General features: G+C 33.5%; 1 protein-coding gene across 4 annotated transcripts; it reads left to right on the top strand.

Moving 5' to 3' along the window:
- The first annotated feature begins 959 nt into the window (after positions 1-959).
- Positions 960-14,889, top strand: LOC144425061 (fibroblast growth factor 13-like). Of its 4 annotated transcripts, none has more exons than XM_078114262.1 (4): positions 960-1,261; positions 11,703-11,917; positions 12,470-12,668; positions 13,591-14,889. In XM_078114262.1, exons 1-4 carry the CDS (start codon positions 1,156-1,158, stop codon positions 13,683-13,685), a joined length of 615 nt encoding a protein of 204 aa, XP_077970388.1. In that variant the 5' UTR covers positions 960-1,155; the 3' UTR covers positions 13,686-14,889. The 4 variants fall into 4 exon arrangements, with proteins under 4 accessions (XP_077970388.1, XP_077970391.1, XP_077970390.1 ...); XM_078114265.1 differs by lacking the exon at positions 960-1,261 and adding an exon at positions 2,780-2,940; XM_078114264.1 differs by lacking the exon at positions 960-1,261 and adding an exon at positions 7,831-8,072.
- Positions 14,890-15,037: the final 148 nt, after the last annotated feature.

Below are 15,037 nucleotides of genomic sequence, written 5' to 3'. Positions count from 1 at the left end.
TCTCAGAGTCCGGTAAAGTAATAAACATTACAATATCCATTTCAAATTTTTTAATGTTCTGACGCAAGTCGTCGTGTTATTCGAAGTACACTTAACGTGAAAGTCAGGTTCTTATGAAGATCTGGTAATGTAAGATTTGTTAGTTGAGGATGTTCAATGATATAATATTTAGTTTCGTGGTTTCGTAAAATTGAACGCAACTGAAACCCCGATCAGAGAATATTTTCAAGCAAGTAATTTCAATTTTAAAGGCTGCAAATCGCTGTATTCATTGATTTTACGTTTACCAATACAATACTATGGTCTTTCCTGTCGTGATGCAACTTCTTCGACCCTTATTCTATCGATTGAACTCTCATCACGGAGGCACGCGATTTTCGTAAATTTATTCCAAATATTAATAGTGAATAAATACAATTAAAAATCATATTTATACAAAAATGAACTGGTATCAGGAAACAGACTATTAGAATATATTTATCGTTTTAATATAATAAAATAGCAGTGAAAAATTTAATCATGTAATTCAGTAATGACATGGTCATCGGATCAGCGTAGCCACAAAGACCGTGCTAATTTAATTCAATAGACATAAATGCATGAGTAACTTTATTCGCGAGAATAATTTTTTTGTCATAGTACAACACGAGACATTTTTGGCCAAGATATAGTCTTGAATACTGGTATTTATAAATGATAGCATTTTGTTAAAACCTTACGCATATAGCTATATGAAAACAGCGCGATAAATATAAATGGAATACGTGGGATGCTCAATTTTTACAATTAAATTTATTACATATTAACCCTGAAACTAAGACCTTACATTCAACTATATAACGGAGGTACTAATGATGACTACACTGGTTATATATCACCGTAACCACATATATATTCCAAGATATCAGTGAATTAAGGTTGAGCTTTAATATTTTTATTGTTACGAATTACAGCACAAAACAACTCGTAGTACTATTATGCTTAAACTTGGTTATGCTTGTCACTTCATAATTCAAAGTTATACATATCTCTCAAAGAATCTTTTTGATATTTGATCAACACTGCTTACAAAAAGCGAATATTTTTATTCGGATATCATATTCGGATATTGGACTAATGTAACTCATTGTGGATCCGGATCTGGTTATACTTGATATGCCTCATCTTTTTCTACCCGTCCTTCTAAAGGTCTCTCTGCATATGCCTTTTCATTGTCCGTGCAGCGGCAAAGGATTGAAGATCCGAAAATCACGAAGTTTGGGTATGTACTGCAAATCTAATTTTCAATTGTCAAATTTTGCTTATCTTGTATCAGAATCAGTTATTAGGTATTGTATCATAAACAATTAGCTCTAAAATATGAATACGCAAACCACAAATTCGGAAGCAAAAGATCGATTTGCACTCAACACTAATCGAATTGAAATACTATATATAAATACAATATAGTCCCAAGTACCAATCATCAGCCATGAGTTGCTATCATTTGAGCAAAAACATGTTGGCGCTCATTTGCTAGAGTGGTAGGCCTACACGTGAAAATTTAGTTTAGAAAGAATCGACGTATGCAAAAATGTGCCTTTGAGTAGAATGTATATGCAGTATCAATTCTAACTTTTTCAGTCCTAAACGTTGTCATCCAATGTCTACAACCTGTCCCAAGTCATGAGATCATTAATGCAAAAACATTTCTACGATACAATTCAAACCAAAATGGGTTATAACAAGAAACAACCCTGTTTCAATAAGTTCATATCTTGTATCCACACGATTGTTTCCTCGCAAATGTTTGTTTTCTACACCACCACCGGTTTCTCTGTTGCGCGATGGTTTCCAACCCCGCACTACTTATTTCAGCCTTCCTGGTCATATATATGAACATCGCTTTCTTGTTATATGTATATATATTGTATTTACATATAATCATATGTTTGGCACCATTATTGAACTTGCTACACTCTGAAGATCACTTTGGATTATGTTGCTTACTATATATATATATACGTATTAGTATTTCAATTTTATTGGACACGAAGCGGAGCTATGAATCGTTTTTAGTTATTATGTTGTTGATGTTTTTGTTCTTGTTGTTATGAAAATTGGAAATTTTCAGTGGCTGAACATTGGTATTGTTGCTAGAAAGCTATTTCTTCTATTTAGAGTATTTCAAAAACTTTTTGTGAGCACCATGGATTTTTTTTCTGTACGATGACGTCATCAAAATTAAAAATTGCGCACTTTGTGGCGGTTCCGCGTTCGCGTTCTATCCGGTGGTAAGGCGAAGTCGGAAAGACTACGGACCGGTGGTCTACTGTAAAAGATAATATACCATTACCACTTCGTTTTGACTTTCGTGTCCATATATGTGAGCATTGCCCTCTTGTTTTAGTATTCAGATGATGTCTTTTGCATAAGACGATTAAACTAGTGCACTGGGGGGTTCATCAAGTCTTTGGAATGTTCCATCGTTATTCAACTTCATCTAACAAAAAGGTTGAAAACCACTGTTGTAGAGTTTATTAGCGTGAGCTACGCTTTGCATGTATTATGTAGCAGGTTTACTTCGATACAGCTAGGCTCTATACAGCCGAGGCAACAATGGAACAAACTGAGGTAGAAAGTTCAATTAAACGCTACTATCGACTTACTCCCTTCACAAGAATCAATTCCACAATGCTGTACTTTGTTTTGCTTGTGGTTAAACTTAGCGCGCCTTTTCCTCTTCCGCGAGTCGTTTAATCTAATTAACTGCGCTCGCATGTTACGTGTCTCTTGGGCGTCATTATCGGAATGAGTAACAGGTCCGTACTTAATTATGTTCATCCGCTTTTGGATTGAGACACAGAAAAGATTAGCAACAGTGTTTATCGTGCTATTTGTGGATGGTATGTAATATTTAAGATGATGTCGTCTGCAGTCTACCAGAAATAATGCCAAGAGGTAAGGTTCCGAATTTTACTCGTATTTTAGTTAGAAATTTATTTCTTAGAAGTTTTATGCGCACAACAAAGGAAATTTGATTTTGATTGAATTATGCTTGACTGTATTGAGTCCCATATATCAGTCATTTGAACGTAACTTTAAAAACTGATTTTCTCATGTTCTGCATTGGAGATTAAGAATAGGCTAGTTGCATTTTTGAGAAAAAAGAGGATATATATATATTAATAAATTATGAATATTTTCTCAAAGCTGTGTTTCTAGAACATTGCTTAACACATTTTTGGCGACATGCATCTTAATTTGTGTATGTAATTCAAACAGAAATAGTCCCATTTACAAAGGATATGTATTGGATTCATTCATTAAAAAAATGCAATTCGATGTAGGTGTCAATTTTTGGTTCCAGAGTAAAACAGGTCACTGCAGTGGTATTCATGAATCACTTTTTATGCAATAATATTCTTTACGTTTTTGCAACTAATATTCGAATTTCAAATCCTTCTTCAAGAGAACTCTATAGAAGATAATTATAGGAATGGATTAGTCCAAGATGTGACTTTGTTTGTTTCTCTGCGATTTCCACATTCCCATTCACGTGAGCCATGAATCTATACTAATACTGTAAAACTATTTATATTATTATTCGAGAATCATAAATATACCTATAAGTGGAGACATAATGACGGTTTCGTGAATACGCAATCATAGATACTATTATTAGTAAAATCACACAATATTTGAGAGCTTGTTGTATATTGCACGACTAATCCAGAAACATTGTACCCCCTATGTTCATTCAAGACACCGAGCAAAAATATAAGGTATGCTGCTCTTTAGGAAAAGAGTTTTTGGTGAAAAATTATATGATACGCCGACCACAAAGTATAAGTAACGAAAGGAAATTTAGCATATATATAAGTGATTTTGAAACATAAAAGTTCATATCCATTGGAAATCTTGAACATCGTGCGTTTTGCATCTTGTAGGCAAGTACATAAGGCCAATCGATATCTAATTCATAATAGTCAGAGAGCAATTGATTTTGGTGCTAATTTAGATAATGTAGTCATTACAGTCTATTGTAGTTTGGAATTCTCTTGCAGAGGAACCTTATCTGGCCAATGTTTAAAAAACTAATAAAATGTGAATACATATTATTCTGTTACAACGACTCCCAGGGACGGTGATAGAGACGATATAAGAACGCAAATTAAAAGGATAAATTTTCTACAAAAAATACCATATCGTTTTAAACTTCATCACTTTTTATTTATTAAACAAGAGTGTAAGACGATACAAGGACACGAAAGCCAATAAGAAATAATACTCAACTCTCCCAAAATCATACGATATTCTGAATGATGCTGGGAGTGTGGATGAGCTAAGGTCATTTACCAGTACCTGTATCCGGTCATTAGCAACGGTACCCAGGCTGTCCTAGCTTTTCCAGGTCCTGTGATGATGATTCATGCTTTCAATTGCAACGTGAATTGTAAAACCAAATGATCCGAGTCACTATAGGATACTATATTATCAGATCGCTACAAATAATTTTCAAACGTAATGGACATATAGATCGTTTTGTTGTAACAGTGTTGTTGTTAAGTTTGTTGTGAAAAATTCGCTTTTCTCTTCAATCACTTGGCCATTTCCTTCGAAATTTTCAGTAGTTGAAGATTGTATTTTTTTAAAGGCTATAACAATTTCGGTGAGCTCTGTGGGATTCGTTTTTGTGTGTGATGGCATCATCAAAATTAAAAGGCTGCGCACCTTGTGGCGATTGCGAGTTTGAATTAGTGGCCACACGAAGTCGTTAAGACTACGTTACCGGTTGTCTACTGTGACAGATCGCATACCAGTACTACTTTGTTTTGGCCATGTTGTCCATATATTTGAGCATCTCCCTCTTGTTAATTTTGTTGATGTAACAACTCAAAATTTCATACATAAATGCGAATACGGAGCTGAAAAGAAGTATTGTAAAAAATGAAAGTAATAGTCTCCTGGCGACCACAACAATCTTAAACCACTGAAAATTGGCTCAGAAGCTAATGAGAAAAGCGATTTTTTTCACAAGAAGAGGAAGAAAAAAAAAATAACTTACTATTACAAAACGATCCATAGATACACTTCATGTACAAAAAGCTAAATAATATTCTCTGGGAAATAGATGCGGACACAAGAGAGCAATACTCAAATATATGGACACGTTATTCAATGAGAAGCAGTCCTTATCTTTGACGCTACCGGTATCTACGGAGCTATACGCCAGTCCCCGTTGAGTAAACTGGAATTTCGTTACACACCACCGACGTTCAATGAGCACGTGATCAAATGAACAAGACGAAGAGTGCCAGCTTAGGTTTTCCACTAGGGGTCCAAAACAGAAAAACGATCCATAGGTCCATTTCGTGTCCAATAATAAAAAATAAGTAATAGCCCCCGGGTAATAAAATCAATCTTTAACCACTGAAAATTTCAGAGCAATTGGCTCAGTAATCAAAGAGAAAAGCGACTTTTTCACGAAGAACAAAAACAACAACAACATAACATTGAAACGATTCATAGGTCCACTAACGTGTCCAATAATAAGATATATTCAAAATAAACGTCCACCAGTGAGCTCTACGATATGTGAAAAATGATTTTTTTTTCGTTATGTTTAGTATGAATGCATTTTGAACAGCGCCAATATAACATATCAAATATCTTGAAAACTATCAGTTAGTAGTCGACACTCGCGAGGTGGCGACAAAGAATAGATTGTCTATTCTCAGCCTTGACGTATTGCGCTGGGGGAGGGCCACATGAGTATCCGCCTCGGGCAGTACGTTGTAGGGGGCTGAAGATTCAAGCTGTAGAGTTATGAGTTTGATTCTATACATGTGAGTTTTTTGCTTAGTTTGATGATTTAATTAATAATAAAAAAACATTTTACTCTTACTTGACCTTTTATTTATTCTCATGTATAATAACATAAATAATATGTTTATCCCCCAATTTTTTTTTTAAGTTAGGTATAAGGCCATGTGTTCTTGTAATGTCTTGATATGGTATATTAACTTCCATGAATACCGATAATCTGCAGATGATCCATAGCTCATTCAAGCCCTACGAAACAGGTACCAAGCGGTTACTTCATGACGTAGTGGGGAGCGTGAATAAAACAAGTAAATCAAGGGCGCCATCGTTGGCGTTTCGACTTTTTTCATTGAACAATTGAACCTTCATACGGACTCTTTTGTTTCCCACCTCTTTCTTACGAAACTAGAGACTTTGACTTTCAATTACATCATTGGGTAATCTTTCTTTCTCTGATATATACGTAAAAATCATCTTGAACCTAATTTTCAAGACACATCAACTGGTTAGTGTTATATATCAGTGTCAACTGTATTTCATTAGTATATTATCTTTTAGCTCGAATTAATTCGAAAGCCTCCAAAGTACTAGGTCAGAGTTTCGTATTTGATGAAACGTAATTGAATTGATTACATCATTCCATTGCACAACACAATTTATTCAGACGCAAAACGAACAATTACTTGGATAAGGTACAGGATATAGTCAAAGTAGACCACTGCTTTGATCATAGTTTTATTTCTGACGGGTATCAAGTTCAAGATCTGCAGAAATTTTTTCGTCATAAAAGTTATTTTCATACAATAGATTGTGACAAACGGTAGTTAATAGAGTCGTTAGTAGAGTCTTTTAAGTCTTTAGTTTATGAACTTTGATTCATACGTTTGACAAGCTACTGCGACAAGCTTAGTCTTCAAAAATGACGCTTGCAGCCTTTATCCAATTTTATCAGGTAGAAGAGAGTGAAAGGCATGGTGAAAATCAGCCGGCGGAAACCATCGCAACCGCAATAAATTATTTATACATATTTGTGATATTTTACTATTTTGATTTTCAATTATTGTCACTGGATGTTATCAATTGTTCCACAAGATTCACAACGTTCTGACGAATCTTCCATGTTTTCATAACAAAATGTATCTTCTCAAAATGCTAGAAAAAAAATATATATTATGCAAAATTTCTATGAAAGCTTCATGTCGATAACACACTAACATTTGGTACACAACTATGTGTCAATATTTATTGAGCGTCAAAACTGTGACTCTGTTTATAGTTCAGTTATTGACTTTTCGGTTTAACTTCGGCATTTTCACCGTCTTCAGTTAGAGCACCAAGTTGGATTAAAGTATAATTTTTCACGAATACGTTGTTGCCCAGCCAAAACTATTTTTTGTTCTTGCTTTATTTGTATGCGAAAGTACTACCAATCTGAAACAATGATTTCAGTCGAAACAACGCAAGCATATATATATATATATATCTGTAAATCTAATTCCTTTTGTTTTTCATGAAAAGTTGAGCAGAAATCTGCTACTTTTGACTGCTACTTTGAGGTATTTCACACAATGCATTTAGCGATAATGACAAATTGGTTGTATATATCGGTAGACATTTAGTGCTTGGCTATATTTGCCTCCTTCTATAATCATCTATGATTTTCTCTTCAATATTTTCGTGCAATCGCGCTTGGTAATATTTTATAGTGTGTAATACAGTATTATTTAGTAGATTTAAATTTTATATTCAAGCGTATTGCTTCGCTAAATTTGCTTAAAGTTCATCGACCAACATATTTTTTTGCAATATATTGTGATCAACGTGCGCTAATGTATTCGATGCTTTTAGTTGTTTACGAAGAACACTGTTTTCCTTCATTTGCGATAATTAAGCATAATTTATTGAGTACTGGCGACGCCGACATCGCGATAAAAAATTAATGTATCGCTAGGATGGCATTGCTGAATAGGAAAAGTAGTCTCTGATGTATCTCGTATACGAAAAAATCAAAGTAAACGCATTTGATATGCATGAATAACTTCAGTTGTCGTGATTTGCCAACCCGTAGTTTGTTAGTTACTCAAGCTTTGCGAGGTAATAGAAAAACAAGAGCTTTGATTAAAAGACTGTTAGGCTACACAGTGCATTTATAAAATCTTGGATTGATAACATTTGCAAATGCTGATTATTTCATGATAAATTTGGCATCCGCGTTGCGATGGACAAGTTGAAACGTCCCGGAGTGGGTCAAATAAAGGCTTTGAAAGGTATGATATTTTGCTGACCCAATTTTTTAATTTTTTTGTGACTGAAGTGCAAGTAACTTAATTGAACTATAGAGCGGTGTAATATATATGAAGTTAATTTTTCACAACGAAATTGCACTAAAAGGACACAGTTTTTTGGACAAAACAAAGTAAAGAACTAAAATGTATCGCAGATATTGGGTTACTAGATTTTCGGAGAACAGCTTTCGTAATTTCTTTGTTATGATGTCATACATACTCCTGCATATTTAAATGATTCTAAAATATGGGAAGTTTTGTTGTGCAAAAAAGGTGAAAAATATGTAAATTTTATTTACTTAAAAGTGCACCCACAATGTATATGTGAATTTTATTTACATAAAAGTGCACTCACAATGTACGTAAGAATGGGTATCAATTTTTAATAAAAATATAAGACTGAAATGATAATATAAATGAGTTTATTCATTGGCCAATATTATAGGTTGTTCGGATCCCCAGGTATATTCATTTAATTTTGATAAGCGCCAAATTTGCCAGTATTTGCTATGTTACATTCCTGATGCTGTTTTATGTGTACACACATTCATTCTTCTGAAAAATTCATGATATCATGTGGCGCTTAGTCGCTTTGCACTTGACCGTGCACATGTTTTTTTTTGCAAAGACTGTACGGGAGTAAGATCTAATGGATCATGAAATTTGAGCAGTGATCGCAAATAATGCAGTATTGTCTACATTTATTCCGGTACAATATTATGTTGATGCAGCTAGCGACCATCACTGACCCAGCAAATGTGATGTCTTTTATTGAAGCATTTTATTGAAAGAATTATTTATAACCATCAAAATTATCGAACTAAATATGTCGAAATGATAGAACAAATACCTTGATTTATAAGTATATAAGAGCATAAGTACAAAACGTCTTAATCACCGCCATTTTGTATGTTTTGTCAGACACGTTTTTTGTTAGTTTACTAAATTTATAGTGAATATGATGAGATACATATCTATATATACAATTGACTTTCTGAACTTAGCAAAGAATTGTCCATTAGGGTCATGTCTAAGTTTGCAGACTCGCCGGAAATGTAGTTATAATGTGTAAATGAATACGGATACTTTTTTCTGGTATAACACGCTCGGCGCGAGGTGTCTATAAATTAAACCTCTGTATGAGGCATATATGAGGCGCTTAATGTACGGCAAGGAGACCAAATGAATTATTTAATGAGGGTAAATTATCGTCTTGACACACTTCTTAACCCTGAGTTGCCGTTGGCACCATCCGCCGTTAATAATTTATCTTATCATTACAAGCAACGAACCAAAAGGGTTAGCATATCTTGAGCCATGGTTAGCCTTATGTGCTGTTCTATCTGTTTTTCCTCTTTTAAAACGCTTCAAATTTTGGGAAATATGATAAAATTCCTTTAAAGAAACCCAGAATACGCAAATTATGAGTTTTCCACCGTAAAAACGCTTCGTGTGTTTGTGGCTGTTGGATGCGTCAACGCTAATTTTTTGGAGGTTGAGCTGTACTTCATTAGCTTGGTGAAGACTTGTACGGATCAAATATTTTTTATTTGTCGCGAGTTATTCTGTGTTTCATTTCATAAAATGGATCACAGGCTTAGTGTGGAAGTTCATCATAAACGTGAAGACAGTATTCTACTTCCTCGCGATCGTGAAAGGGAACGTAAGTAAGCCGATGACTTCGTTTTCTCAAAGAAGACAGAATAAAGTAAAATATAGAATCCAATGATATTAATAATCTAATCACCATAATATCTATCATTAGAAATAATAGTGTGCCTTGACTGTTTCTATAAGCCAGCCGAATGGGACGATAAAGTATCGAACAGGTCGTTATATTATTCTAATCCATAATTGACCGAATATGTTCAAGATTTCACTGAAACGATTGGTGCAATTCGATTTTGGAAAAGTACCGTTACGTTATCACTTTTTTAGTAATCTTTTAGTTCTTACCTACATATGGGTGCGACAACGCCGCTATCAATAACTATATTTTATTAATTTTTAAGTGTTGTATACTTACTCAAAAAACAAAAAAATAAATTGTAAATTCCTAACGAAATGAAATTACACAGAATAACGCTATTAAATAAAGTATCACTATTTCTGATTTTGCTCAACCTCTTCAACTTGATAAAATATATGTTGTCAGAATTTCTGTTTTTTCGTCGTTACTGAAATCTATATTTGAAGAGTAATCAACAGCGATAGTATTTTTAAACGTCCCTTGTAAAATCATTTCAAAATATGTAGAATATTCTTTATCAAAACCTATTCTCCTAGGGACCTGCTCGAAATTGAGGTTTGAAGCAAAGGTACTTTCATACTGGTCATTTTTGAAAAATCATATTCTGCGCTGTTTGAAACCGATGAAAATATTTTGTAAATACTGGTGCAACAAATTACCGACTTATTCAGCTTCATTGCCAGAAAGAAAGTATGACGTTGGTTCTGCGTAAAGCATTTAAAACTGTATCAAAATAATCGTGTATGCTGTTTGTAATATCCTTCCTATACGAGATGGCTAATTTCATAAATTATATTCTCGTGTTTGATAAAAGTAATTTTAACCATGGGTGACGGAAAGCATGCGAAATAACAAGAATATGTTGTGGATTGCTATGGTATAGATTGTTGTAGAAACAAACGTAGAGAGATTGCTGTAATTAAGAAAACGCACACTCTACTTCTTTCCAACACCATACTGTTGAACGTAGGGAGTGAATTAAAATTGTTAAAGTGTTTGGAAAATATTTGGCTTTTCATCTCTTAAGATTTATTTGGCAGTCCAAACTATTTGTGCTATGTGAAGAACAAGAAAAGAGCTTACAAAAATTATCGCCTACCGTATATGAATCGAAATTTCACTATATTGACAATGTATATCGTTAGAATTAAAAAATCTTTGGATTCTCTGGGATTGTTGAAATATTTTGATAGCATTTTGAACATTATTTTATAGTAGCTTTTTCACCAATTTAATTTTATTGAGTATTTTAATTTTATAAAAATAGTATATTTTTTTTAGATGATTTTTGTTACTAGAAATAATTTTTTGTTCCAATCAAATATGATTCGTGAATCTAAAATAATGTTATTCTACAGAAGACCCACTAAAAGTTCTCATTCATTACCTGATGTCTAGTTGAATGCTTGTAAAATTCCCATATTTTTACTATTCTGTTTTAATAGTATCATGAATAATCAAGGAGTAAGTTGAGGCTGGGTAGGCCTTTGCGACGAGCGAGTTATCAATATACCACAGGCACATTTAAATTATTAATAAGTACAATCTCTTGCTGCTCTTAGCCGTTGAGCTGAAAACGATCGGTCATAGCTCGAAAAACTCTTCATAAATTGATCGATTTTCCGACCTTCCTAAATTCATTGTGCCTTGGTGTCTACTTGTTTCAAAGGTGTACTAAAATTGCCTTCGGAATATATCCAAACTTTTTCAGCCCATTCTGTACACTTCACCTACTGAACAAATATCATCATTCTACCTAAAATAGGGTACCTCATACGTTTTCAGATTAAAGATGTGAGGGCATTTGTAGACAATGGGAAAATATAAAATTTGCAAGTTTTTTTAAATTTTGTTATTTTCAGAACCGCAACTAAAGGGTGTGAAGACCCAGCTGTATTCTCGCCAGGGATATTACTTGGGATTGGACCAATCTAGCGGCCAAGTTCGTGGATTTAAAGAAGAAGGGGAGAGCACGGTCTTTTTCTTGGTACCTGTCGGATTACGAATCGTGGCGATTCAACATCGAGATACACATTTATATGTTGCACTCAATGCAGAAGGCAGAATTTATACCTCGGTATGTTTCCAAGAAACAGAACTAAATATATTATCTGGTACATTTCCGTGCGAGTATGGAAAATTAAAATTAAATTTTGTCGGAAAAAAGTCGGAAGTTAACTCAAATTTCGAAAATAATTTTTGCAATACCTTATGGTTTAAACGCATATTATCTCTGTGGTTCATGGATCTGATTACACTATATAGTCACACAACTTTTCTTGAATATGAGAATATTGCTTCATAACTTCGGTTTGAGTTTAAGAGTAACAAAGAAAAAGATTTGCCAGAACCTCGGTGAGCGGTCAATATAGGGCAGAAGAGAGATCAAAAATAAATTCCAAGCCGTAGTCCAAGAAATCTTGACCCTATCTTGCTTTTTAGAGTAATTTGGTATTAGATCAAAATACCTGCTTTGGAAACATTAGCTATCTATTTTCGGCCCAAGTATAGTATATTATTATTTTTTTCTTATTTTGTTAATACGGTTTATAATATTTTTCTTAGGCGGTTTACAGAGAGACTATGTAATATAGTTCATATTATAAATCAAAATATTGTCATATTTCAGGACACTTTTACTTCGGAGTGCAAATTTAAAGAATCAGTTTTCGACAATTATTACGTCATGTACAGCTCGACCTTATACAAACAAGCTGAATCCGGTCGTTCGTGGTTCATGGGAATAGACACGGAAGGAAAAACAATCAAAGGATCAAGAGCAAAAAAGAACAAGCCATCGGCTCATTTCATTCCTAAACCAATTGAAGGTGAAAAAATATGGATTTACAAAAATTTCGGTTCCAAAACTTTTAATCTATGTATAAAAATCGAACAACGCCATAACGGCGTTTGCTGTTCTGTACAGTAATACATTTGTGTTGGGTTGCAGCAAAAAAAAATTAGCATAAATTTGATGAAAATCATGATTTCACTGTAAAATGGTGAATTGTATCTTATAACAAAGAATATCCAAATTTGTAAAATTAGTTACTCCGAATGTCACCAATTTGACACTCAAATACCAATATGGCTAACACTTCGTGCTACTTACATGTTGTTGCGTTCTTTATATTTCTGTTTTATCTATTATTATATGATTAAGCTATATATCAGATATGTTGTATATTTTAAGAGAATGACTTGGGAATCTAAAAATGCCTGGTTTCACAAGTAACACACTTGCCTCACACCCCTCTGTGCCATTTGTCTTAATCCCGCTTATTGTCCTTACTGTAATTACCCTTCTAGTGGTTTCCAACCTGTTTTGTTAAATTCTTATTTTTGCTTATTTTGGAACTCTTTATTTCCCTCTGACTATGCACAAGAAGAACTTATTTATTCGATCTTTATTGTTTATTAGCTAGTAATATGCGCGAGTCTCTCTCCCGCTTTTGAACAGTTTGAGTAGTGTCTAATACTCTAATGTATGCCTAAATAAGTATATATTATAATAATAATGAAGAGCTGAAGAAAATTAGTAATACTACAGCAAATACAAACCAAAATTCTTCTCCAAGAATCTCCTGGTTGGGATTCTGGTCGGGAAGCGTGGCTCTAACCATTTATCAAGCGTGGTACAAGTAGGACAAGTGAGAAAATGCAGACGCGAAATTTCTGAGACAACCAACTATCTTTTGTAAAGCATTTAATTATTCTATCATTACCATGAATCTAATTTTTGCATTTTAGTTCAAATGTTTAAAGAACCAAGCCTTTGTGATCTAGCATTGACGACGCGTGCGACTGGATCTGGTGACGTAAAGAAAAGAAAAACCGCATCGTGACGTACTAGAAACTACGCAACTGCGTCAGTATCAGACCAATACGTGTTATCCTTTTTTTGAGCAAGTTTCAAAAGTTTGACTGACTTATTTTATAATTACGTAGTTCACTAATCATATTGTTGACATGAATAAACTAGAGAAATACATTGCTTATGATCTTTAAAAGGATTTCCTATCTGCATTTACCGTTGTTTTGCACTCTCCTATTGCTCTGAAATAAATAGTTTTTTTTTCCAATTACTAAATACGAAAAATATATTCTTGTAACAATACCCTACCCTAAATTCTTCTTTAGAGAAATAGCACGTATGGAAAGGTTTTACCGATATTCCGTCCGTGCCGTGACTGTGAAGCCATAATAATGATCTTTCATTCAATTTTATAATTTATTATGATACATGCATATTTCAACTTTATCAAAATGCAGCAATGAAAGTCTAAATATTTGCTTATATTTAAAATAATAATCGGGCCAATAAACGTGATTGTGCAGCAAAGTTCTTTTCAATATCAACCTCACTGTTGTTGCATGAGTTACTTGCTTGATTTTGCAACTTGTAACCAATTGGAACGAATAAACTCACATTTTCGGCTGACGTAACAATATGTCATTTACACGTTTATAATTTATTCATCAATTTTACTTATTTAGTTTTCATGCGCTCAATTACTATCTTTCTTTTTCTTATTTCATGATGAATTATTCATTTTCTCTATACAGTTTTCTGTTGTCTTTCTAACTTCTAGATTCACTAAGAAAATGTATCAGTTAATCACTTGGTAGTTGTTAATTCTGTGAAAATACATAGACAGCTAACTCCACATTCTTTTTGTTGGCGCGTTAATCCTAGATTGGTGTTGCAAATTGAAGCCTCCTTGTGGTCTAATTTCAAATCAAAGAACATTTGACGTAGAGTAATGCAAGAGGTTATGTACTCAAGTCTAAAAAATTATGTGTTTTCAAGTTGACACTGCAAGCACTATTACGAGAAAAAAACTAATGTTGTATCAGAATGTTCAACATCTCTGATGTGAACTGTACAAATATCTTTATTCTTTTGAAATATTCACGAAAACTTTTACTCTTGTGTCATTCTGTCAACTACCACAAATTCCAACAAAATATGGAGTTTTTATTTTATGAATATAATTATTGATATAAATATTGCTATGATAAATATTATTATTTTTATTTATGTTTTGTTATTAAATAGCTCAAACAGCAATGGCGTCATTATGATATCTAATAATGGGTTAATTGGGTAGAGCTATACATAGATTTAATGTTGAGATAGACATTTACGAAAAAAATAGTGGATACGGCACATGAAACCATTCAATTTAATAGTGCT

The sequence above is a fragment of the Styela clava genome, chromosome 7, assembly GCF_964204865.1.
Source record: "Styela clava chromosome 7, kaStyClav1.hap1.2, whole genome shotgun sequence".
In the NCBI taxonomy this organism is placed as follows: Eukaryota; Metazoa; Chordata; class Ascidiacea; order Stolidobranchia; family Styelidae; genus Styela; species Styela clava.
Note: the sequence above shows the minus strand (reverse complement) of the source record. Positions and strands in the feature narration are given on the sequence as shown.

Coding starts and splice junctions, on each gene's coding strand:
- LOC144425061 (XM_078114262.1), top strand. CDS start 1,156: ATGCCTCATCTTTTTCTACCCGTCCTTCTAAAGGTCTCTCTGCATATG. Junction 1,262..11,702: donor CCGAAAATCACGAAGTTTGG/GTATGTACTGCA, acceptor TGTTATTTTCAG/AACCGCAACTAAAGGGTGTG. Junction 11,918..12,469: donor AAGGCAGAATTTATACCTCG/GTATGTTTCCAA, acceptor GTCATATTTCAG/GACACTTTTACTTCGGAGTG.